The sequence below is a fragment of the Cervus canadensis genome, chromosome 5 (assembly GCF_019320065.1).
Source record: "Cervus canadensis isolate Bull #8, Minnesota chromosome 5, ASM1932006v1, whole genome shotgun sequence".
Lineage (NCBI taxonomy): Eukaryota > Metazoa > Chordata > Mammalia > Artiodactyla > Cervidae > Cervus > Cervus canadensis.
Genome location: NC_057390.1, coordinates 4,084,565 through 4,111,087, shown reverse-complemented (window position 1 = coordinate 4,111,087; position 26,523 = coordinate 4,084,565). Strand labels below are relative to the sequence as shown.

At 53.0% G+C, this 26,523-nt stretch overlaps 1 protein-coding gene across 4 annotated transcripts in view; it reads left to right on the top strand.

Annotated features, from left to right (window-relative positions):
* Positions 1-1,077: 1,077 nt before the first annotated feature.
* CRACDL (CRACD like) overlaps positions 1,078-26,523 on the top strand; it is a 125,434-nt gene continuing 99,988 nt past the window's right edge. Inside the window, exon 1 of one of the 4 annotated variants that reach the window (XM_043467894.1) lies at positions 1,078-1,216. In XM_043467894.1, the coding sequence (XP_043323829.1) occupies positions 1,170-1,216 (47 nt within the window). In that variant the 5' untranslated portion in view covers positions 1,078-1,169. The other 3 variants (XM_043467895.1, XM_043467897.1, XM_043467896.1) reach the window with 3 other exon arrangements.

Below are 26,523 nucleotides of genomic sequence, written 5' to 3'. Positions count from 1 at the left end.
AAATTGGGGGGCTATAGACTGATTCACAATATATTTTTATTCCTTTCACGCAGGAAATTTAAAGCACTTAACAACGGCAAAAGGGGTTTTTAAGAGAATGGCTTATTCCAAAGGGATTATACAAATTTTATTTTCATAAGTAAACTTCTCTTTATTTGCTCAAGTAAATGCGATCTGTCTTTAACTTCTTTCTGTGCCCTCTGGTGCTTAGTTGCTTTCAGCGTGTCCAACTCTTTATGACCCCATGGGTTGTATGTAGCCCGCCAGGCTCCTCTGTCCAAGAAATTTTCCAGGCAAGAATACTGGAGTGGGTTACCATTTCCTCCTCCAGGGGATCTAGCTGATTCAGGGACCGAACCCATGTCTCCTGCATTGCAGGTGGATTCTTTACCACTGTGCCACCTCAGAAGCAACTTAACCTCCTTACGCTGCCTCTGATGCTTTTATTTGGGATTTTGCTCCTTCAAAGCCAAGAGTGGAGAGAGACCCTTCCACCATCTTCTTCCCTGGCTCTTTTGCAGATAGCGGTACAAACGCGGGCTTCTTGGGTCTTCAGTGACCTCAGGGAAAAATCCCCAAACCCATCACCTAAGATGTGGTGCAGATTCCGAGTGTGCCCATATAAAGGCTCCAACATAGCTGAAGATTCAGATGTTGGTCATCAATCGACACGCTGCTAGCATGAGCTCTTCTAGCTGGCATGGAAGCTTCTCAAGGGTCAGCAGCAGTGGCCTCCGTTCCCTGCAGGTCACAATTCACGTGGGTCTTCCCTCCCTGCAGGTTAAGCTCCCCGCTCTGCAGGCACGTGGCCGGGGTAGGGGCATCTGGGGCTGTGTGATGGGCAGGCCCAGGCTTCAGGGCCAGCTCTCTGGTCACCCCTGAGCGACCACCCGAGGCCAGCACATTTCCCAAGACAATCTCCTTACCTGGACCGATCGGTCTCCACAAGAAATTAAGGCGAGGCTGCGAGGCCGCTGGCAGCCCCTTCTTCCCCATTTGCAGTGTCACAGCAATGATTCACCCCGCGAAAGGGCGGCAGCTTCCCTAGTTAGCCTGGAGACGCTCCGGACACACAAGGTTATATAGAAAACAACTTTTACTTCTATTCAAACACACCCTTCCCACTCACGGCGCCCTCCCTCCGGCCCGTGGCCGGCTTGGCGAGGCGGATGATGAGCGTCCCGGGCCCAGCGCCGTCGGGCAGCAGGGCCCTCAGGTGACCCCCGAGGACGAGGGTGCAGTCGGGGCCGCAGGGGCGCGGAGCGGGGGCACCTCATCCACCGGACCGTCGGGGTCGCCCGGGGGAGGCGGGGAAGAGGGGCTACGCCCGGCCCTGAGCTCCGACAGCGACCCCGCGCGGGCCGGCTTAGGCGGGGTCTCGGTGGGCTGGTGAGGGGGGTCCCCGCCGGCAGCCGGGCCCGCGGGCGCCACCCCCACGAGCTCGCGGCCCAGCGCGGCCGGGCGGCGGGAGCGGCGCGCCGCGGGGGAGGTGCGCGCGGCGGGCGAGCGAGCGGAGCGAGAGGAGTGAGGGGAACGGCGTCCGCCCCCGCCGTGCCGAGAGCAGCAGAGCCGAGCCGGCGCGCCCGGGCCGGGGAGCGCGCCCGAGGCCCGGCGAGAGCCAGCGCCGGCGCCGGAGGGTCGTGCCCGCGCCCGCGCCCGGGTCTCGGGCCCCGACCCGGCGGCGGCGGCGGCGAGGCCGGGCGGCCACCTGCTGCGCCGCGTGAGGGCCGCGCGTCCGCGCTCCCGGGGCCCCGCCGCCCCCACCCCGCGGACCCAGAGCCTCCGGCGCTTCGCGGAGCCGCCCGCGCTCCCGCGCAGGTACCAGGGCGGGGGGACTGGGGCGGGGGTGTCGGAGCCGGGGACCCCCGCAGCCACGCGGACGGAGCGCCCTCCCCGCGGCCGAGTCCGGCCGGACGCGCTCCCCCAAGTGCCCGAAGTTTCCCTTTGCTCACTTCGCCGGACTTAACTTTGAATCGTGAGGTGACGCCTCAGAAAACGCACGACGAGGGGAGTCGGTGTGCGGGGGAAATTGTTGGTGGACGAAGCGTCGGTGCCTCCTGGCGCCAGAGGCCGCGGCAGGGGAGGGGAGTGGACGGTCGTTAACTCTTCTGCTCCAGGTAATGCTTTATTTGTTAGACACGTTTTAGGCTTTGGTTGCCAGTGAGGGGTTCTGCGTTTGATCTAAGAAATGCTTACATTTTTAACCAACACTTATTTGTTGAACGGACGCCTCCTCTCAGACGGGGCGTTAATAGGAGGTGAACGGTGATCAAAGCCTGAGTGGTTACTCCAGTGGAGTAGTTGCCAACCAGGCTTTGGCTTTTGAAATGCAGAGTGTAAAGGAATACCACCGTTGGGGTTAGACTCGTGTCGGGACAGGCGGCAGCTGGCACGGTGTCACTTAATTTTGAGCTATAAATCCATCAAGTGGGGGACGAGCAGCTGAGTGCCCACCCCGCACCTTCCTCAACTGATAGCTTAAAATATCCCCACTCCCTATTCCAGCCGGCGCGCTTCCTTCATTTACATAATTGGGGCACGTGACCGTGGAATAGACTCTGTTTAGACCCTGGTCTCCCTGGAGCTCACACCTGGGATGATGGAGCGCCGTGATCACTCCCTAGAGCCACGTGAGGCGGTAGGAGTGTGGGGAGAAGCCTATCTAGAGCCTGTGCAGTAACATCAGCGGCCCCTGACTGTGGGGCCGGTGGAGGACGGAGCTGCGCTGGTCTCTCCTCTCTGCCCCAGTGTTGTGCTGAGCCATACTGGAGCCTAAGGTAGAAGGAAGATCAGTACTGCAGATCCTGTCTTTATTTAAAATTGTCACGTGTTTGTACGGTGTGGCTTCTGTGTTCATTGTGATGTTTTGAAACAGTCCATTGTACCGTTTGTCTCCAGGAGTTTTGGTACCTCCTGAAATTTTCTGCCTGGAGCGAGGGCCTCCCTTGGTCCAGACTTGCCTCCTGGGCGAGTTTCTTAGCTTCTTTGAGCAGCTGTCCTCAGTGAACAAATTAAAAAGTGGCACCTCCAGCGCTGCTGCGTGGCTCACACACAGCATACGGCCGCTGCGTGGGACAAGGCCCCTAGGGCTCAGAGAAGTGGATGTCCTGTTCATATTGTTGTTCAGCTTGGTCATCTTGAGCCGGTCACCAAAGCTGGATGAGTCTTGGTTTGACTTAGCAGAATGGGAGTGCCGGTCGCCAGCTCAGGGGCTTAAATGAAACTGTGGGTGAAGGTGCATTGCCCTCCTGGAGGGTAAGTGTTCTGAGGTGGCACAGTAGGCTGGGTCTGCCTGGGCAAACTTGCAGCCATCCACTCTTCCTTGGGAGGTTAGCTGCATGCCTGTGCACAGACATGCTTATAAACTCTGCTTGTGTTGCATGGAGACCCCGAGGAAGCCTTTCGATCCGAGTGGAGATGTTTCTTGCCCGGGGTTTATTGTGGAGGGCTGAAGGTCACCAGCCTCCCAGTTGTCATGTGCAAAGTTTTTTGGGTCAACTTAGTTTTTTAGGTGAACTTAATTTCGCTGCCCTGAACAAGGGACTTTGGTTCCCTTTTGATATGTCTAGTCCTAGGTCTTGATTGTGGTTTTCCTGAGCCTAATTCAAAGGATGTTATCTGAGTCGCTATCTAGCTTAAAGCAGCTTAGTCCCCGGAAAGTCAGTCTCCGTTTCTTCAGGTCGCTGTCTGGGGCCCTTTCTCACTGCAGGTAGTCTCCAGGCTCCAGAAGGTTGCAGCACTTCAAGGTGTGGGGAGCGTGGTTTCTTGCTGTCATCTGATGGGTTTCCCACCACTGAGCCTCCTTTTTCTGTTTCCATTGAGCATTGTCCAGCCAGCTGTCACTGGAGTGAGACACAGTTGGGGACCCGGCTCCTGCATCTGGCACTGAGGTCTCCACACCCTGTGTCTCCAACAGGTCCCTGCTGGGCACCTGGGAACCTGCCCAGTTTGTGTGGAATAGCCCAGGTCCCCAGTCTGAGTGGTCCTGTGTTCCCAGCAGTAAGCAGGACAAATTCCCCCCAGCCTTCCATGTCCCCCTCAATCCCCTGGGGTTTTTCTTCCCTCACTAACCCCTCTCGTCCAGGCTGGGTGTAAAGGGGCTGGGGGCTCCAGATTCCTCTCTCCCCGTATCGGACGAGCTTTTTTTTTTTTTTTTGACATGAAAGGCAGGAATCTTTCTTAGGTTGTATCTCCTGTCCTCTGGACTTGGGGGCTTAGAGTAAAGCTCTTGATGTATAGAGGGAATTTCAGCATCTTGTATATCTTAACTCCTCCCCTCCCTGGAGAAACCAGATGCACCCTGGAGATGTGGGAAGGAAACAGGGGGGCAGCAAACTGGGGAAACAGACCAGAAATTCCCTTCCCCCATACCCCATCTTCTGGGCAGGTCAGCTTCCATTATCTGCACTGGACTTCTTATCACCTGAAAAAGACTAGAAAGACTGTAGGGCTGGAGTTACCAGGCAGGGATGGGGAGGAAATGGAGAAAGAGTAGCTTTGAAGCTTTGGTGGTTGGAGGACAGAAGAGTTGTCTGCCTACACGCACTTGAGCTCAGGCCAGTAGACCAGGTTCATATGCTTTGGTGTTTTCCAAACAGTCATGCTATTTATGCCACTGATGCTTCATCATCAGAACGATCCACTGTATGCTTGGCATTTACCAAAAGCAGCAGGAAAAATACCAAAAATAAAGCTTCACAAGTCCTGGCTTTTGTTCACACTTTGTGGATAGAAGGCAAAGTGGTCAGGGAGGGCTTCTCAGAGGAGGTGAGACTTTAAGTAACATTAAGACTTGGCCATATGTGAGATTAAAGAGAACTTCCCATGGGGAGGACTTCTTTTTTTTTTTTTAACTTTTTAGTTTGTATTGGGGTATAGCCAGTGAACAATGTTGTGATAATTTCTGGTGAACAGCATGGGGACTCATACATATTCATGGATCCATTCTCCTCCAAACTCCCCTCCCATCCAGGCTGCCACATAACATTGAGCAGAGTTCCCTGTGCTATACAGTAGGACCTTGTTGGTTATCCATTTTAAATACAGCATGTATACCTGTCCATGCCAAACTCCCTAACTATTTCTTCCCCCCACTGGGAAGGACCTCTTGAATCCCTGAAGACAGAAGACTCCCCAGGAGTGGTCTTTGGGGCTCACCTCTTAGTTGACTCTTCCTGGCGTCATGCTCATCCCTTTTGTTGTCAGGGTACCTGTATCTGTATGTTGGACCATAGGCACGGTCAGCATTCTAAATGCCTGGCATTTTCCCCCAACTGAATGGAAATCAGAGGAATTCTCATCTAATCCTGTTATTCTCAGTTATCTGCACCTGGAAGTGCATTTCAAACTTTCAGGTTAGGTAAATGGTCCTTAAGGCACATCGATGATTCTAGGGAATTACTGCAGCATCCTTTGTGTTGCTTTAATATGCTATGACCCATAACCCTGAGCTCAGCAGGACACTCACCAGTAGATCCCAGGGAATGCTCAGCAAATTTAGCAGCAAATTGACAAGAAATGATCGGACGGGTGTGGCCTTGCAGCCAGGGACACCCCTACCTGGGTTGGCTCCTGGTGGACAGTGGCACTGTTCCCCTGCAGATCTGGGTAGGAAGGGCTCCCAGACATCTTTCTTATGATTAAGCTATCTGTGAAAAGAAATTGCAAAAGAGCCTTTTGAAAGATGAGGAGTAGGATGTTATTTATTTGCTCAAGTGTCTTCCTAGCCCCGGTGTGGGATGGGCTTTTCAGTGTATGAAGGTTGAGAACTTCTGGAATACCCACTCACCTCTGGGTTCCAGACAGTAGTCTCTTTTTTTTTTCCTGTCCCCAGATCCTCATGTCTGTGGGAGGCAGCAGAAGCCTTAGCTCAGCTGTGCAAGTTTCCTAAGAAACTACTCAGAATGGCTGCCTTGAGTGGGGGTCGTGAAGATGTCAGAGGTGTTTTGCTTTCTTAAAGCAGGTGGTCCAGCAGAGGCGGGCAGTCAGGGCTCTGGTTTCCACTCTGCCACCTAGAGTCCCTGTGACCCCATAGCATGGGGGTGGGGATTCACGCATACCAGCATCCCTTGAGATTCTGTATCAGCGGAGAAAATGCCTCATGAATTATTTGTAGTGGTTACTCTTCCATTGTCTTTCTTAATAAGCAAAAGGGCATTTATTTTGATTCCCGATTAGGATCCCCTAGGGGATTCCCTGGTGGCTCAGATGGTAAAGAATCTAACTGCAATACAGGAGACCTGGGTTTGTTCCCTGAGTCGGGAAGATCCCCTGGGGAAGGGAATGGCAGCCCACTCCAGTATTCTTGCCTGGGGAATTCCGTGGACAGAGGAGCCTGGCGGGCTATAGTTCACGGGGCTGCAAAGGGTCAGACACAGCCTGAGCGACTAACACTGCTACACATAAGACCCCCTGATAAAGGATCCTAAAGCAACGAAGGGTCTGGGGTCTGATGGCGACCCAGGACAATGAGCAAGTCTGCTGTGGAGAGCACTGCTGAGCCGGCCTAGTGGTAGATGTCCTTATTGTGCTCCGTCGTGTCTGACTCTCTCGTGACCCCATGGACTATAGCCCGCCAGGCCCCTCTGTCCATGGGATTTCCCAGGTAAGAATACTGGAGTGGGTTGCCATTTCCTCCTCCAGGTGGGAAATGAGCTTGATGCAGTTTAAAGTGAGGAGCCAGGGCAGAGAGATGAGGCAGGTAGCAGAGGTAGGGGAGGGTGCAAGCAGGTGGGATCCCCTCAGCACCTGAGTCCTAGGGCACACAGAATTCACGTGCTGTCTCCCTCTGCAGTGTCAGCTTTTCCTGATAACATGGTTACAAGTACTAACAGCCGGGCTACTGATGGAAGGTGCCCTGGACCAGTCACCCCCCCCCACACACACACACACGTGTTCTGCAGGCGAGATGTAGGGCCAATTTTGCCCTGCCGCATCTGTGACCTGCCGATGAGCATGACAAACAATGGTGGCTCAGAGGACCACGTTGAGTGTCGCCCATGGGTAACGGAATTACAGTCAATATCAAGTCCCTGTTGTATATTTAGTCTCCTGTAGATGAATACATAGTGAATATTTAGTACCTTTTCAGCACTGAGTGTATCATGAATATTTACTGCCCAGCTGCCTGGGTATATTTAGCACCTCGTGAATATCAGGTGTCTGTCCATCCTTCCACACCTCTCTGTGTTGTATGCACACATGCTCTCCTTACTGAGTGTTTGTCTCTACTTTATCTTAAGAGAGTCCTTCATCCTGTTTACTGTCCTCTGTGGACACGCTGCTCCGAGCCTTGCAGACTGCTCTCGGCTCCTCTCTCTCTTGGTCTATGAGCAGCTCTGGGGCCAGGCACAGCCTCAGTACCCCATGGGTGCCGGGGCAGGTGTGGTGGGCATGGGGGCTCTCTCCAGGGTCACTTGAGTTCCCTTCAAGGCTCTGCAGCCCATGTGGCAAGTGCAGTGAGCTGCTCTGAAGCAGCGTCTCCCCTGGTGCCGGCTCTTCTAACCTGGGTTGGATACTTAACTCCTAATCCCCATGTTCCATCAGCTTGCCTGCTTAATTATTCATTCTTCCTCCCACCGTGCTCCCCAACGAGTGGTTGCCATTGTTCAGTCGCTCAGTCGTGTCCGAATCTTTGTGACCCCATGGACTGCAGCACACCAGGCTTCCCTGTCCTTCATCATCTGCCGGAGTTTGCTCAAATTCATGTCCGTTGAGTTGGTGATGCCATCGAACCATCTCATCCTCTGTTGCCCCCTTCTCCTCTTGCCCCCAATCTTTCCCAGCATCAGGGTATTTTCCAATGAGTCAGCTCTTTGCATCAGGTGGGCAAAGTGTGAATATTCAGGGTTGATTTCCTTTAGGATTGACTGGTTTGATTTCCTTGCTGTCCAGGGGACTCTCAAGAGTCTTCTCCAGCACCACCATTCGAAAGCATCAGTTCTTCAGCCTGGCAGCAGGAACTTTCTCTTGGGTTCTTCTGAGTGGAAGATTCATGACTTAGAAGCTGCAGTGAGAGGAGGAGGAGGAGGATGGGGTTTGTTGGAGGTTTGACCCCACCCACTCGATGTCTGAACCTGCACCCCTCCGCCTGGTGATCCACCTCTGTGCCCTGGGGCCGTTTCCACGGGGATAGACTCAGCCCTGTGTATTTGGTGTGTTGCTGGGTGTCAGCTGCATGCTCCATTGGAAATCGGATCTTTCAATCATCACCTATTAGCGTTTCCAGTGTATTTTCAGGGTGTAAATGATTCTTAATGTACGAACACAAAACATCTTGCAGATGTTGAGTCACCTGTTTTCCGAGACTCAGCAGTGTCATCTTAGCGAGTGTCATCGCGCTGCGTCGGGCCTTCGTGGGCGAAGACGAGTCTGTGCATCAAGGGGTTCTGGTCAGCACGGCTTATTGGGCGCCACGTTCTAGAGCTGAAGTTACTAGGAGCGGTTCACAGGCAACCTCGGGGTCTCTCGGTGGCGGCGCGAGCACTGCAGACAAGACTTGGTCAGGCTGGCAAGCGGGAAAGGCCTGGAAGTTGGCGAGCCTGGCTTGGGGCCAGCCTGCCCGCCATCTGGGGCCCTGACGAGACTTGTGTTGGGCTCCGCCCTGGCAGCCTGCCCTTTGGCTGCCCCCTCAGGTGGCCCGAGGCCAGGTGCCGCTTCCACCCAGCAGACCTGGAGGCAGAGTGTGAGCAGGCGTAACAGTAACATCGGGGGCAGCATCTCCCCCCAGTCCTGGGGGGTGCCGGGCAAAGTATGCACATACACATGCATTCACAGGAGTGTGTCATTATGGCTGCCAGTAGGGAGGTGGGGAGGAGGGATAGTTCGGGAGGTCGGGATGGACATGTGCACACTGCTGTGTCTAAAACGGATGACCAACGAGGACCTGCTGTCCCGCCCAGGGGGCTCTGCTGAGTGTCATGTGGCAGCCTGGACGGGAGGGGAGTCTGGGGGAGAGTGGGCACGTGTGTGTGGCTGAGCCCCTTTGCTGCCCACCTACTGCAGCATTGTTAATCAGCTGTACCCCAATACAAAATAAAAAGTTTTTTTTAAGTATATATTAATACAGAGAAGTAACGTCTACATTGTTTTCTGGGCCACCTTTGCAGAATGGGTTGCGTGTGTTGAGTCTCTTCTCCACGCTATTGGATACAGCCTGCAGCACCAACTCTTCTGGCTGCAAAGGACTCCTGGTCAGGGCGGCCCCCACTTACTCAGCCACCCTCTGTTGGATGGATGTGTACCGAGGCCATTTTCAACCTTTTGTCCTTTAGCCCCATGAAAATGAAGATCATTGTCTGTGCTCTTTTGTACGTCTGTCTGGTTGGTTCCTTCCAAGTCCATCTCGTAAGATCGATTTCCTGTGTATACACAAGCCTCTTCCTTTGCTATGTCCTGCCAAAAGTCTGTCTGTCTTTTCATGCTAAAGTTTTCTTCCCATGAGATTTCATGTATTTTGGTCAACAGCATCTTCAGCGTCTGTGCTATTCAGGATTTGCTCCAGTTCCTTTAAGCAGAAGACGATTTAGTGCAGGGAGTTCAAAGCTAACAGAATTGTTGAAAGCTCAGCCTCCAACCAGACCTGCAGGGCTGTCCTGCTGGGAGCTGCCTCCCTCCCCAGACCTACCGCACAGGGGGCAGAGGAGAGGAGACGGGGGTCCCCCCCTGGGTCTCAGCATCCACACTGAGGCTCGGCATCCATCCTGAAACTGCGGCCAAAGGTCTGGGACCCCCACACCCCCACGTAGGAAAACGGATGCGTCCATGGTGGTGCCTTAGCAAAGCGGGACAGTAAACTCTGCCAGGGGGGCAGCGTGGCCTGGACAGAGGCTGGGAAGTGAGGTCTTGGTTTTCTAGCCTCAAGCAGGCAGTGAACAAGCTAGGTGGGGTGAACTGTATTTCAACCTCTCTCTCTCTTTTTTTTTCTTCATAATTTGTACATTTTGTCTTCAATTTGATGCATACAGAGGTGAGATTCACAGAATTTAGCCTTGGGTTCCGAGGGCCTGGTTCCTGCCTCGCAGAATCAGTCATTCGTCCTCTCCGGAGAATGTGAAGGTCGTTTCCCAGATAAGGTTTTCATTTCAGCCCCCTTCTCTTCAGAGTTCTTTTGCCGTGACCCTAGCCCCCTTCCTGCTCTCTCTCAGAAACCAGATTGGAAGCTTTCCCAGCCTGAGCTTCAAATGGATTTAAAAAAAAAAAAAAACCCACTATATATCTGTATCTGTATATCTGTGTCTATCTCAAGGTGAAGCCACATAGAAATAATTCCTGTAGACTTGCCTTTTAGATAGGCCAGGTATTTGAAAATCAACCCCCTGACCCCAGGCCTGCCTGCAGGATGGCGTGGGCCGGGGCCGGGGCAGGGGGCGTGCGGCTCTTTCCCTTGTTGGGGACGCCGGGCCGCGTTGCCCCTTCAGGCACTGTTACACCCCCATTGGACAGCCCTGAGCGCTCAGGCGTGGGTCGGAAGCAGGAGTTAGGTTACTGCTAAGTTAATAGCCAATTTTTCCCACGAGCCATAATTGATCAGCAGGCAGTGTATGAACCATATTTCTCCCTGCCTTTTCCAGCAGGCTTTTGTGTGTAATTAGTGTGAATTCAGGTGTTTGCAGAGTTCCAAACTCCCCCTCTGAGTCGTTTCTATATTTTCAGTTGTTCCAGGAAAGAATGCTTGAGGAAGGATTCCAGGAAAGACTATGTCCTTAGCAACCCACAGTTCACGGGGGGCCGGTGTCAGGGGGGAAGCCACCAGCCTCGGGGTGCACACACTCTGCCCCTCGTGGTCCTTGCCTCCCGTTAGACAAGCAGTCTTTAAAACGAGCTGATGCCCCCTAACTGAAAGCTCTGGGGTGGGGGGTGGTGAGGGGGAGCCTGCCCCCCTAAGTCCAGGTGGGAGCTAGCCCTTGGAGCATCCAGCAGCTCATGCTGTCAGCACGGCGCATCAGAGAACCCGTTTTTTATGTATTATTTTCAGGTTTCTTTGTGCTGGGTTTTTGTTGCTGCGCTCAGGCTTCCGGGGTTGTGGCTCACGGTTCAGTCGCTCCGTGGCAGGTGTGATTCTTAGTCCCCCGACCAGGGATAAAATCTGTCCCCTGCATTGGCAGGCGGATTCTTAACCACTGAACTGCCAGGGAAGTCCTCCCCAGGTCTTTTTTTTTAAAAAAGCAAAAATAATAGTGATTCACTGTATCCCAAATGATGTGCCTTAGCTTTCAAAGGCACCTGCTTTCTGTGATTTATACGTGACAATTATTTGCCGTTCTTTAACTTCAGGAGGTTGTACGTTGACTGTGTTTTAGGAAGTACACTGAATTGTTTTAGCGGCAACAGTTGTTTTTCTTTCAGTTTTTTCTAAGCACGTACAGGGAGATCCTGAATTTTGTGTGTGAGACATATAGTCACAGGATAATTCAGGCCGCGCAGTGCATGACCCCCTCCCCTAATCTCGTGCTTTCCGTAGTTACTGACGTGTGGGTCTGTGTGTGATCAGAACAGTCTCTTTCCCACCCAGAGAACAGGTGGTGTCGAAGCCTGTTCAACACCACGCATCATTTTGGGTCTTTAATCCGCAGCGTCTCATTCAATCCTTACGATCACCTTGTGCATTTTACAGAGAAGGACACTGAGGCCCAGAGAAATCGAGTAACTTGGCCAGGGCACCTCAGCTAGTGAGCCGCAGAGACATAGACTCGCCTCCACTCTCTCTTCTCTCAGGAGATACACACAGGCTCAGTCGTGTCCTAGACTGTGGCCCGCCAGGCTCCTCTGTCCACGGAATTCTCCAGGCGAGAATGCTGGAGGGGGCTCCCACGTCCTTCTCCGGGATCTTCCCAACCCAGGGATCGAACCCGCGTCTCCTGTAGGCAGATTCTTTACCACTGAGCTATCTGGGAAACACCTCAGGAGATGATTTCCCTCTGGAAATAGGCCGTTTGCTCATTAGCTGATACTCCAGGTGCTGCCAGAATTGCTCTCTACCCCCATTTTTATCCCCATTTTCCAGAGGAGCAAACTGAGGTGCAGAGAGGTTATTTGGAGTGGAGATTTGAACCCAGTGTCCTCTCCTTGTCTCCTATTTTAACCTGTCTGGAACTGTTAGCTTAGAAATGGCCAGGAAGTGTCCTTAGAACTGGCCCAGGGTTTCACTCAGTGGGAGTGAACATTCTTGGGCAAATTACCCCCCGGGGTGTGCACAAGGTCTGGGCACCTCCCCCCACAGTCACCTCACTGATTCCCACCCAGGAGCGGAGTCTCTGGGGACCCTCCTTTTTCTCTCCCGTCTCCAGCACCTGCAGCGGCTCCTGCAGGACAGCAAAGCAGGGGAGGTGGGTGGGAGCCAGGCTGACCCAGTGGGCCTTGGGCTCCCTTTCCTGCAGGGCTGTTGTAAGAAGCAAAGGCAGTTTGTGTGGAAGTGGCAGATGTGTTGTGACCAGTGGACGAGAGTGAGTTAGAAAGGATGTGTTACTGTAATTAAGCCTTACTTCTTTCTGTCTCTCTCTTGTTACGATCATTCATTCATTCATTCATTTTGGGCTGTGCCGGGTCTCTGTCGTTGCTGGGGCTTCTCTTTGGTTGCGGTGAGCGGGGGCTGCTGCGCAGGTGTGGTGCCGGGACCCTCATCGTGGTGAGCCCTCTCGTTGCGGAGCACGGGCTCCAGGGCGCGTGGGCCTCCGTAGTTGTGGCGCTGTGGATCAGTAGTTGCGGCTAGGGTTAAGTTGCGCCGCGGCACGTGGAGTCTTCCCGGATCAGGGATTGAACCTGTGTCCCCTTCATTGGCAGGTTTCACCACTGAGCCACCAGGAAAGCCCACTCCCCCTCTCCTGCTCTGTTTTAATGTTAAAACATTCCAGTTAAAGTTGAGCAAGACCTCGTGACTGGGAGCTCTGGGTGCAAAGTCTGACTTTCCCGTTCGCCAGCCGTGAGGCCTCGCAGCACCTCTGTGCCCGTCTGGAAAATGGGGATGTGACAAGCCCCCCACCCCTGAGGGCCGTCGTGTGGACCAGCTGGAGTCCTCGTGCCTGCAGCGTGCCATTGGAGAGGATAAAACCTGAACGAGTTGGAGCCCCGGGTAGCTGAGCCTGGGCGTGCCCCTGGCACTCTTGGGTACATGGGGAATGACATGGTCCTACAGCTTTAAAGAACATAGAGGATTATCCCTGTGTGGAGGTGAGGAACCAAAAGCTCAGGAGGGAGATGTGGCGTGTGCGCCTCTCCCCATCTGGGAGCCCTAGCAGGTGTAACCGACCACCTGAAACCTGGGGGTGGGCGAGGGGCTCCAGAGCTCCAGACAGGGACCACTCCCGGTCTCAGCACCACATCAGTGGTTGGGTGGCGTCAGGGTGGCTGCCTGTTGGGTCTCTCTGGCTCCGGGGGGCGATCCCAAGTGAACTGATCACCATGTGCTGGCAGGATTGGCTGAGGGAGCAGATATGCCCAAACATCACCTGTTCTTGTTCCACCCCAGTTCCCAAATAAACACTTCTGTTGTAACATCAACACGATATTACAGCAGTTCTTTGCTCTTCTCATGGACATACAGTCTTGTGTGCGGAGTTGCAGTGTAAGCTCCTTGCTGCCCATCAGAGTGGAATTCCCATCTGAATTTCACTTCAAGACACAACATCCAGGATGGCCAGCCATGGTGTTTGGTTTCTTAAAGGCTGTCAGTTCTCCCGTAAAGCCAGGGTTCCTGGTTTTTCCGAGTAGGAGGGTCCCTTTGTAACACTGAACAAGTAGAGAAACATTCTACGTGACAGCAACTTCATTTTCAATATATCAGTATGTCAATGAGGAAAATATATGTAAACAAAAAGATAGCATGAATTTCAAGGCTCATCTGGATGACTTATTTTATTGATCACATCTGCATGTATTTAAGGGCTTCCCAGGTAGCACAAGTGGTAAAGAACCCACCCGCCAGGGCAGGAGACACAGGAGTCCCATGTTCGATCCCTGGGTCGGGAAGATCCCCTGGAGGAGGGCATGGCAACCCACTCCAGTCTTCTTGCCTGGAGAATCCCGTGGACAGAAGAGCCTGGCAGGCTACAGTCCATGGGGTCACAAAGAGTTGGATATGACTGAACAACTAACACTGACTACTTTTTCACATGTATTTAAAAATAAGAACCTGTGTATGTATGTGACATAATATTGATGCCATTTATAGATAATGCTTGTCCGTCAGGGATTCACATGTAAAGAACTGAGGATTTGTGTTTGGAGATTTCATTATTTATAGGCTTTCAAAAAAGTAGAAATGCCCTTTTGCAGTTTGCCTTTTCCTCTTGGGTACTTTGCTTGTAATTTCAGGAGGTTCCACCAGGGGGTGCGTGAGTTCATGATGCTTCTGCAGTGGATGAGGCTCCACTCCTGCTATAAAACAAAGTGTAGTTTTCTGCACCCAAATGTTTCCTTTTCAGCACAGGAAAATGCCTGGAAAATCCCATGGACAAAAGGAGCCTGGCAGGCAATATAGTCCATGGAGTTGCAAAAGAGTTGGACACTATTTAGCAACTAAACAATCTTAAATAAAAGAAAACATAATTTAAGAAAATGCAGTCTAAAAGAGTTGTAACTGAACATTAAGACAGATTTAAAAGATGTACTAGGCTAAATAATACTAAAATTCCAATTATTAATTGCTGCTTAGTTTTCTCTGTTTCAGGCTTTATTTATTTATTTGTCATGCCACATGGCTTGCAGGATCTTAGTTCCCCAACCAAGGATCAAACCCAGGCCCCCAGCAGTAAAAACCCCAAGTCCTAACCACTGGACCAACCAGGGAATTCCCAGGATTTATTTTTTAAAAAGCAATCCCCAAGCATCAGCTACCGCACTCACTTCCAAAGGGTCTGAAGTGTCACAGCCCAGAAGAGCTTTAGGATTAGAAATATACAGGCTGCTTTAGCCACTTGGTGCCTGTGAGGCACCGTGGACCCCACTGTTTTTTACCTGGACCCTAACAGAAGGCTTTGAGACTCTTGCAGACGCATCCTTCTCTCAGCAGCTCTGTCTCACAGGCTGTCTTGTTGACCTGTGAGGGAGCTGAGTGTCAAACTAATTTGAATATGATATATAGAGCCAGGAAAATCAGGCAGAAGCTCCTCAAACCAACCTATTGGTTCATTTAGTAGTCCCACTGATAAAAATTCACTGCCATTCACTCTATTCCTGTTCCTTCAATTCACATTTATCGAGGTTCACGGCGCTCACGGGCTTCCCTGGTAGCTCAGCTGGTAAGGAATCCACCTGCAATGCAGGAGACCCAGGTTCAATTCCTGGGTCGGGAAGATCCCCTGGAGAAGGGATAGGCTACCCACTCCAGTATTCTTGCCTGGAGAGTCCCCATGAACAGAGGAGCCTGGCAGGCTATAGTCTTTGGGGTCACAGATAGTTGGACACGACTGAGTAAGTAAGCACAGCACAGCATATGACACTTGATCTACACAGCATCAGCGTATCAGCATGAGGGCGATGAGTGTGATGGATGGGGGCAGCAGACCCTCTGTGGCGGGGCCCTCGATCTACACAGCATCAGCGTATCAGCATGAGGGCGATGAGTGTGATGGATGGGGGCAGCAGACCCTCTGGGGCGGGGCCCTCGATCTACACAGCATCAGTGTATCAGCATGAGGGCGATGAGTGTGATGGATGGGGGCAGCAGACCCTCTGGGGCGGGGCACTCGATCTACACAGCATCAGTGTATCAGCATGAGGGCGATGAGTGTGATGGATGGGGGCAGCAGACCCTCTGGGGCGGGGCCCTCGATCTACACAGCATCAGTGTATCAGCATGAGGGCGATGAGTGTGATGGATGGGGGCAGCAGACCCTCTGGGGCGGGGCACTCGATCTACACAGCATCAGCGTATCAGCATGAGGGCGATGAGTGTGATGGATGGGGGCAGCAGACCCTCTGGGGCGGGGCCCTCGATCTACACAGCATCAGTGTATCAGCATGAGGGCGATGAGTGTGATGGATGGGGGCAGCAGACCCTCTGGGGCGGGGCCCTCGATCTACACAGCATCAGTGTATCAGCATGAGGGCGATGAGTGTGATGGATGGGGGCAGCAGACCCTCTGGGGTGGGGCGTGTGGGGCCTGGGTCCTAGAGACCCTGGCCGTGCTGGAAACTAGGTTCCGTGGGGAGAGTCCAGGGAACCCTGCGGGGCTCATAGTGGGGCCCGGCCCACAGGCCCAGTGGACACGGACAGCATGGTTCTGAGAGCCCATGATAGTTCTCGGGGCCCACAAAATGTCATTTCTTTTCCCTTTTTTAATTAAAGAAATTAAAAATCTTTTTTTGGCTGCACTGGGTCTTTGTCGCTGCGTGAAGGCTTTTCTCTAGTTGCGGTGAGCGGGCTTCTCGTTGTGCTGGCCTCTCTTGTTGCAGAGCACAGGCTCTGGGTGCTCAGGCTTCAGCAGCTGGGGCTCGTGGGCTCGTAGGTTGTGGCCCACAGGCTTAGTTGCCACGCAGCATGTGGGAGCTTAGTCGCTGGACCAGGGTTCAACCTGTGTCCTCTGTGTCGGCAGGCGGATTCTTAACCACTGGACTACCAGCAAAGTCCCAGAAATGTTTCAATCTTTTAAAACCAGAAGGAAAACACAAACTTTAGGTTAAAGAAGATGTTTTAATATGCAATAATATATTCATCTTTATCTCAAAGCAGTTGTAAAATATGGGCTTCCTTGGTGACTCAGTGGTGAAGAATCCGCCTGCCAAAGCAGGAGACACGGGTTCAATCCCTGGGTCGGGAAGATCCCCTAGAGAAGTTAATGGCAACTCACTCCAGTATTCTTGCCTGGGAAATCCCATGGACAGAGGAGCCTGGTAGGCTACAGTCCATGGAATCCCAAAGAGTTGGACACTACTTAGCGACTAAACAACAGCAACAAATTGTAAAATATATTTAAAGGAGGTTTTTAAATCGAGGACGGGACCCACGAAGGCAGAAGTGCTTAGCGCCCTAGAAGTCACAGTGCACAGTATTTGGGAATGTGGCGGGGGACCTGCTGACCCTGGGAGATGCCTCAGCAGGGTCACAGAGGCGGGGCTGACCCAGGCAGGACGGGGCTGCTCGGTGGCTTGGCTTCCCCACGCCCAGGTGCAGAAAGGGCCTGGAGAAAAAGCAGGGACCCTGAGAAGCCCCCCTCTTGCCCCCAAACCTTGGCTGTAGCCCATTTGATGAAGGCAAACAACCCTTGTTTCTCAGGCTCAGGACCAAGTGCTTGGGTGCCTGAGGCTTCAATGTCATTGGGATGGACACACTTGGCACTCTTAGGCCCTTCCGTGTCTTAGCTAAACCAGAGAAGGTTGTATTTCTCAATTATGGGATTTTTTGTTTTTTGGTTCTGGTTCCAGGCTGGTCACTTGGGGCTGACTGCACCTCTGAATGTGTTTCCTCATCTGTAAGTTGGGGCAGTAACTGAATTAGACCGTGCACGTCAGGCGCCTTCCTAGCCCAGCGCCTGGCCTCCAGCTGTTGTCAGATGTTTCCTTCTCCTTTGCTTGTCCACGTCACCTCATTCAAGGGAGGCCAAAGAGATGGAAGGCACTGGCCTGGGCCTACGTGGTCTTGGTATCAGCCCGCTTGTGGCTGCCCTGGCCTCACCTACCCGGCTGACTCAGGAGGTCTGGGTGGGACTGGACTTTGTGTGAACAAGCTTTGCACGTGGACCTGCCCTGTGGCCGAGCCTGAAAGCCTTGGCCTTCACCTGAGCGTGTCTGGGCCGTGGTTGGGCAGATCTGATTTCTCAAACCGCAGCTCCCACTTTGCTGTGGGAGGGAGGAGCCCAGGACCTTGTCTGGGGAGATTCCAGGCATGCTGGGCTGGCCTGCACCCCATCTGCGCCAAAGAGACACAAGCTCTCCTTTGTGCTCAGCCCCGGAGGCCTCCCTGTCTTCCGGGAGCCGTCCTTCCTTCTGGCTTCTCCACACCTCGGGCCTGCGCTTCCAGCTTCCCTCACTGTCTGTCAGCACCCGGCGTCCCCGCCGGAGCACAAAGGTAGACTGGAGGAAGGGCTCCTCCATAACCCAGTGGAAAAAATTTTTTTTTCAATTCCTAATATTTTATCTTATTTATTTTTCACTAATTTATTTTGAAATTGAGGTATAAGTGACATATTAGTTTCAGGTATACAACATGATGATTCAATGTTTGTATATATTTCAAAGTGATCACAATAACTCTTGTTAACATTAGCTACCATACATTCATTCCAACTTTTATGTAATGAGAACTTTTAAGATCTACTACTCTCTTAGCAGCCTTTAATATGCAATGCAGTATTCTTTTGGGGGGAGGGGGGGGGAGTGGACTTCTCTAGTGGCTCAGTGGTAAAGAATCAGCCTGCCAGTGCAGGAGACTCGGGTTTGATCCATGCACTGGGAAGCTCCTCTGAAGAAAGAAATGGCAGCCCACTCTGGTATTCTTGCCTGGAAAATCCCATGGACAGAGGAGCCTGGAGGTCTCCAGTTCATAGGGTTGCAGAGAGTCGGATGTGACCTAGCAGCCAAACAACAACATTATTGATGAAATCAGGTTATGGGGTGAGGATCATTTCTACAGTAAGAGGCACCTCCACTTGGAGGAAGGAGCTGGCGCCAGTGAGCTGGGACATGGGCAATGAAGTTTAAAGAGGAGACTGTGAAAACTGCGGAGGAAAACGCTGGCGCCCCCTAGTGGTCACAGCCCTGCGGAGTCTTCAGGGGTGGCCACTCAGTGAAGGCTTTGGAACCAGATGTGCTTGGCTTGGGGGACATTGCAGAGACAGCACCTATGTGCTAAATGTGCACAGTCAGCCTCTCTGCCCCTAAGAAAGTCAGAAAATGTGATGGGGAAGTTGTTCCACTCATGACAGAATCAAAGATGGGGAGAATGCTAATGGAAAATGTATGGAACCTGCATGAAGAACAAAGAAAGTTGACCTGGAGACCCAAGAGAATGGTTCTGTAAATGAAGGTATTTAACACTTTCCTGCAAGTGCTAAACAATTTCCTGTAATACTATTGTGTGTATTCATGTTGTTCCCAAATTAATTCATGGATTTAATGCAATTCCCAGCCAGCATCTGGATGGATAACCTATCCAATATTAAAACATATTATAAATTTGTAAGTATCTAAACATTTTAATTTGGGGCCAGGAATTGAAATCATACCCATGGAACAGAAAAGAAGGTCTGGAAAATAGGAGTTAACATTTAACCACTTGGAAAACCATCATGTTTCTCACTCATGTCAAACCCCAAAATATATTCCATGTGGGTTACAATTTTAAACGTAAAAATGAAGTTATTAAATCCACTTTAGATAAGAACTTAAGAAATTATAAGATGAACTGCATGCCACAACAACAATGATCCCGCATGCTGCAACAAAGATTGAAGATCCCCTTGCTGCAGCTAAGGCCTGGCATAGCCAAATAAATAAATAAATTTCTTAAGAGAAATTATGGGATGAGAAACATTTTTCTACATGTCCTATCAGAGGCAGAAGCCACAAGGCTAAAATTGTTTTGTTTCTTCATCTGGGGGAATCAAAGCTTTAGTATGCCAAAAGGGAAAAAAAAATCCAAAACAAAATAAAAATTCAGTTGATAAACTGAGAAAAAAATTTAGCAACGTGTATGAAAAATAGTGTTACATAAACAACTCTAATAATAAATATGAAGAACTGTTTACTTTTTAAAGATTTTTTTAATGTGGACCATTTTTAAAGCCTTTATTGAACTTGTTACAATATTATTTTGTTTCTAGTCTATGTTTTTTGCTTTTGGGGCTTCCTCATGGCTCAGATGATAAAGACTCTTCCTGCAATGCAGGAGACCCAGGTTCTATCCCTGGGTTGGGAAGATCCCCTGGAGAAGGAAATGGCTACCCACTCCAGTATTCTTGTCTAGATAATTTCATGGACAGAGTTGCCTGGAGGGCTATAGTCAGTGGGGCCGCAAAGAGACACAACTGAGTGACTAACGCAAGAAGCATGTGGGATCCTAGCTTCCTGACCAGGTAGTGAACCCTCACCCCGAGCATTAGAAGGCAAAGTCTTAACTACTGAACCACCAGGGAAGTCCCATGAAGAACTCTTTTTATGAATGAACTGGCCGGTAGGAAAGTTGGTGAAGGATGTGAATTCATTCACATGAGGAAAAGTAATACCAGGAAATGTGAGAGAGTAGTAAAGCAATAGGCACTTAATAAAATTAGATACCATTTTTTTTGCTATCAAATTAGCTATCAAATCTAGACAGTGTATTAAAAAGCAGAGAGATCACTTTGCCAACAAAGGTCCATATAGTAAAAGCTATGGTCTTTCCAATAGTCGTGTACGGATGTGAGAGCTGGACCATAAAGAAGGCTGAGCGCTGAAGAATTGATGCTTTGAACTGTGGTGTTGGAGAAGACTCTTGAGAATCCCTTGGACTCAAGGAGATCAAACCAGTCAATTTTAAAGGGAATCAACGCTGAATATTCATTGGAAGGACTGATGTGGAAACTGAAGCTCCAATCCTTTGGCCACTTGATGCGAAGAGCTGACTCACTGGAAAAGACCCTGATGCTGGGAAGATTGAAGGCAACAGGAGAAGGGGACGACAGACGATGAGATGGTTGGATGCCATCACCGACTCAATGGACATGAGTTTCAGCACCCGGGAGATGGTGAAGGACAGGGAAGCCTGGTGCTGCAGGCCATGGGGTCAAAAAGTTGGACACAACTGAGTGATTGAAGAAAAACAGCAGTCAAATTAGCAAATGTTGGGGTGTGTGTTGTTTCTGTTTGTTCCTGCGGAGGATGTCATTTGGTGCAAGTGTATGGCAACGACTCTCATATACCTTTCGGAGGGGAAGAAGATACACACTTTCTGCCAAACTGTTTGGCAGTTGTCCCAAAAACCTTAAAAGAATTCCCCTTAAAAGAATTCCTTCATCTTGGTGATTTTACTCCTAGGAATTTTCCCCAAGGAAAGAATTAAATCTGCCATCAAAAAGATTTCTATGCAAGGATGTTCATCACAATGTAATTTATAAAGATGAAAATTTGGAAGCAAGGTTAAACCCTCAGCAATGGGGAGTGAGTCACTCACTAATGGAACCCTCAGGAGTGTTTCCGAAGGGTGCTTAGTCACTAGGGCACTTCATGAGCTACGGGTAAATGAAGAGGGCAGGAGGGACAGTGGGTGAGTGCTGGAGGGGGAGCTGGGCCTGTGGCAAAGAGCCCGGGGCCAGAGTGAAGATGAGACATGTGCTTGGGGGATAGGCTGGTCTTCTCTTTTGTCAGAGCCAATACTGGGTGCAAGGCCCTGTCACGTAGACTCAGTTTGGAGAACAGGAAGTTTTGGGTGGGCTGAGCAAAGGAGTGCCCAGGACCAGGAGGTGCTCACCCAGGGTTGTGGACCACCTCTCTGCCCTGGGGCCCGGGTTCCACCTGGCCCCTCCGGAGGCTTCCCCTCAGGGACCCCGCCCCCTTCCCCGCCACCCACCCCCAGTGGGGCTGCTTGCCCCTGCTCCATGCTCCGTGTGTCTGAGGATGGAGTTCAAAGCCAAACAAAAACATCTCAGTGTATACAGTTTTTAAAAAGTCAAAATGTAAAAGCTTTTAAAAGAGGGGTTATAGTCTATAGGGGCTTCCCTGGTGGCTCAGATGGTGAAGAATCTGCCTGCAGTGCAGGAGACCCTGGTTTGATTCCTGGGTCAGGAAGACCCTCTGACGAAGAAAATGGCAACCCACCCCAGTATTCTTGCCTGGAGAATCCCATGGGCACAGGAGCCTGGCGGGCTACAGTCCACGGGGTCCCAAGAGTCGGACTCGACTGAGTGACTCACACAGGCAGCTCCTGAAGGACTCCAGACAGCCGTATCCGCCCCGGCCCCAAGCAGCCCTGGTCCCTGTGGTCCAGTAACAGGCATGACGGGCACAGGCCTGCCCCGCTCAGCCCGGAGGGTCCCGGGAGCAGCCTCCCACGCGCTCTGGAGCCAGTCCACCGTGGGACTGTGCTCTGGCCTCCCGGGTGCTCCTGGGCTCAAAGGAGGGGCTTGGCCACCTCTGGCTCCATGCAGAAAGGGGCATGCCCCTCCGGCCCACGCCTGCACCCCCTCGTCGCTGAGCCTTGGTCCCCTGAGCCCCGTCACGTGATGTCCTTTTCAGCCTTTGTCACTCTGATCACCCAGTCCCTGGGCCAGGTCAGGAAACGGACACTCCCATCCAGGCTGACCGCCCCCCGCCGCTGCCCCGAGCCCCCACGCCAGTTCTTCACCCCAGCTGCCCACACTGACAGCCCCGAGACGGGGCAGGGAGCTGACGCCCGCTGCCGGGGCGCTGCTCTGGACCACAGGCTACTTGTCTGCTGGCACCTGATGATTGCCTGTCACGGCTCCCGGGGCTGGGGACGGGCCCTGGGAGCAGCCTGGGCCGAGATTCAGCCTGCCTTCTTTCTCAGGGATCTTAACTCTCGGGACAAGACTCTCAAAACCGGAACCAGGAGGAAGGGCAGGGGTGCTGACTGCAGGGCACTGCGCCCCAGGGCAGCCGGCCTCCCTTTCTGTTTGAGCGGAGATGATAGGGAGGCCGGTGGTTGAAGGGCTCTTGAACTCCTGAACTCAGGAACCTGATCCCTGAGAGCTGAGAAGGGGGCAGGACAGGGCTCCCCTTCCAGTTTTTAAAGACGTCTCCTTGGAAGAGGAAGGAAGGAAACAGTAGGTCCACCTGGACCGCGTCCACCCGGATAATCTTAGAGCCGCGGTGGGGTGGTGGCGGGACCCAGCCTCCGTAACCCGAGGTGCGAAGGGTGAGCCTCAGGGAAGCGCTTTCGGAAGCGCCGGCGGGCTCAGCCCCGGGGACCTTGCGTTGCTGTGGCCGGGAGGAAGGGGCGGCGGAGCTGCTTGGGGCCGGAGCCTGGGAGCGCCTGCAGCGGCGGGGGCGGGCTGGGAGGCAGGGGGTTAGGAGAGGGTGGAGGAGGGCGGGGTGAGGATGAGGGTGGATGAGAGGGCAGCGGGAGCATCCGGGGGCGGGGACCCCGTCGGCGGGGGCTGCCCTTATAGACTTCAGGGGTGGGTGGGAGAGGCGGGACGCTGCGGGTTTCGCTGGAGCCGCCTCCTTTTGTGCGCCTTTCCCGCGTGTTTTCCCTGGTGGCGTCCACGGGCCCCTGCACAGCGGGGCGCCTTCCCGCTGGAAGCCGGGCTGCTGTCTGCACCGACTGGCTGGCTGTGCGGTGCCTGCGGCGGCGGAGGGGGAGACCGGCTTCCCAAGTGGAAGGTCCGTTAGAGGAACTCCAGGACCACCGGTCCCCGGGTTCGCTGGTTCTCACCTCCGACCCCGGGCTGCTTCCTGACTTTGACTCCTGGCTCCTGACCACAAGCGGGGCACATGGACAAGGCGGCCAGCCCCACACTGGTCCGTGGGTCACGGGGAGCCACACAATGATAACAGGACCTGCAATACAGAGCTGATTTCTAAGCCTGTGAAAAACAGGGCACTGTTCCGTCTTGTGGAAGGGGCTCAGAGGTTCCAGGTAACTTCTCCCAGGCCCTCCTGCTTCTGGATGGTGGAGCTGGGGTTTGACACCCCCACACCCCTGACTGTCTGTCGCTGAACTGCATTCCCCCAGCACCTTACACCTGGGCACCGCGAGATCACGGGCCCCAGGCAGGTGCCCTGCCCACAGCTTCCGTGTAGCTCATTTAATCCTCAGAACATCCCTGCAGTGGGTTCTGTTCTGATCGTTTCTTCTGATCACCGTGAGGCTCAGAGTGTGTAAGTAACTCGCCCAGCCACACACATTGGTCAGGGTCCTGCTGCTGTTTCAGAGAGCACTCCTCATGACTCACGGATGCCTGGACCTGCCCTCTGATGGGAGGTGTGGTCCTTGGTTACTAGGGGGCTTGGCCCTCCAAGCCTGACCAGCATTCCTTGCACCTAAGCACGTCTGATACCTACTCCTCCCCTCCCTGCCTTGAGGTTCCCTGTTCCCCAAACATCCCGGGATGCCGCAGACCTCAGCCCCGTGTCCTCTGCCCATGGGCTGTCCACTCAGCATGCCCTCCTCACGTCCAGGGCAGAAGTAACTGCTCCTATACCGCCCCCCCCCCCCCCGCCGCCGGAGCCCTGGAGCTGTCCCCCCACTGTGGGCAGGACAGAAACATCTATGAAGTTCTTTGAGGGTGGAGACTCTGCCTGAGGTCCCGCGGACAAGGAAGAATAACACAAGATAGATGTTCAGGAAATGGTTTTGAATTAGGCTGAATTGAGCTTTGAGATGTAAATTCTCCCTGCTTTTCTGATCTAATGCCTTTTAGGTTTGAGAATGTTGGCAGGGTGAGAAATTTTCACATGCCATACGGGTCTCAATGGTAAACAGTAAGACAGGTTCAATTTTTAACTCCAGATTTTAACTCCCAGACTGTGTACTGTCAGCATATAGCTGGACATCTCAGGGTATTCACAGAGTTCAAAATCAGGGCTCTTCCCCCGCTCCGTGTGATTTGTGGAGGTGATGCCAGGCCTCCCTGCAGGCCCGAGGACCCCTGGCCCAGGGCTGATGGGGTGCCCGTGGGCGCCTTGTGGCCTGTCTCCTGGCCCCTGCTTCTAGGCGCCTCCAAAATGAGTCAGAGCATGTGCGGCGTGGGCTTGTGCGGGTGGCAGGGAGCCCAGAATTAGCTCAGCTGCTTCAGCAGGGCTGCCGTGGGGAGGGGGCGGCCGTGCCAGGCGGGGGCGAAAGGCAGGCGGCCTGGAGCCACAGCGGGGGTCTCTCTTGGGGGGCCATCCCGGGCCTGGGAGGGTTGGGGGAGTGGGAGAAGACTGTCTGTACCTGGCACTTGCCCAGCTGGACGAGCAGTGGGTCTGAGCAGCACAACTGAGACAGAGCTGGGCCGAGTGGGCATGGCAGGTCACCCCCGAGGTGCAAGTGGCAGACAGGAGAGGCATCAGTGTGCTCACTGCTGACCTTCAGCCCAGAGCCTCTGCCTGCCTGCAGCACACCTGGGTGGCCGAGCCTTCCTGAACCCATGCCTGTCCACCGTCCGACAGCCCGCCCTCCTCCAGCTGCTGTCCTTCTTGTGTTCTTGCGTGGTGAAAGTCGCTTAATCGTGTCCAGTTCTTTGAGACCCTGTGGACTGAAGCCCGCCAGGCTCCTCTGTCTGTGGGATTCTCCAGGCGAGGATACTGGAGTGGGCTGCCATCCCTGTCTCATTTTGCAAACTACCTTTTTGTTCAAAGGAATGAGCGGTTAAGGCTTTAATAAACTGCCAAATGCTTTGATGTCCCTTGCACCTTTCCCATTCTCCCCAACCTCTGGCACAGGTGTGTGGTCCCAGATGCTGGTGGGTGTCACTTCCAGTTACAGCACAACAAGGGGTGAGGAGGGGCCTGGCACTTGTGTTGCCATCAGATGAGTCAGCCAGGTGGAACCGTAAAGCATTTAATCACATGGGTGTCAGCGTTGTTCTCGAAAGAACATTTTTCCAGGACCTGGTATGCAGGATGGGCACAGGCTGTTACCGCTGCGGTTTTCACATCGCCATGTGAGATGCACGCGAGCAGCGCTGTCGGTGTGCTTGGGGTTTCTGTGGTTTTAATCATGTGAATTGAACAGTTTGGGGAAGAAAACAAAGTGTCCGCAGGTTTTCAGGCTGGCCCCGCTTTGAGGCTCAGCAGGTAATTTCTGCCTTGGAGTGCCGGCCTGGCCATGGGCACCAGCTATTGGGTTCAGGAGGCCGCGGGGGGCCACGGGCACCCTGTCCGGCAGAGGCTTGGGCAGCTCCTGTTCCTGCAGTCACCTCCTGACCCTGGCACTGATCTGGGCGTGATGTTGGACACACCTGGACCTCGCACACCAAAGAGGCACAGTGTCAGCTGTGGGCATCCCAGGGCAAGGACCACATCTGGTCAGCTTCGTCCATTTGGTGCCCGACCTTGTGCTCTGTCCACGGAGAAGGTCCAGGCTCCTCAATCAGTGCTGCGGGTTGGCACCCAGGGCCAAGCCTTGGGGGCATCCAATGCACCACAGTCTGGAGAAACAGCTCCATCTTTACCACCATCTCTTTCTTCCTCCCTCCCTCCCTCCTTACTTGCTTCCTTTCTTGTCATACCCTTTGGCATGCGGTATCTTAGTTCCCTGACCAGGGATTGAACTTCTGCCCCCTGCAGTGGAAGTTCTGAGTCTTAACCACTGGACCGCCAGGGAAGTTCTCAGAACCATCTTTTTTTTTTTTTCCATGGCACAGCTTGCACCCCGCAGGCTTGTCTGGGCTCCCCATTAACTGTGAAGTGAGTAGAGCCAGAATTAATGAGCCCCTTTGAAGGATGAGGCATCTGAGCTCAGGAAGCGTTAGGGATGTGCTGTGTTGGGAGCAGACTCACAGGCATGTGGGGCCCCCGCCTCTTAGATCCACACCCAGCCCAGGTACCTGGGCTTGTCCCACCAGGACCCCTTCCCATCAGGCCGCCTCCAAAACTCTGGGTGTAAACACCCCATAAGTGAGACCCCACCTGCAGAATCTTGGAGCAAGAATAGACCCAACTTCTGTA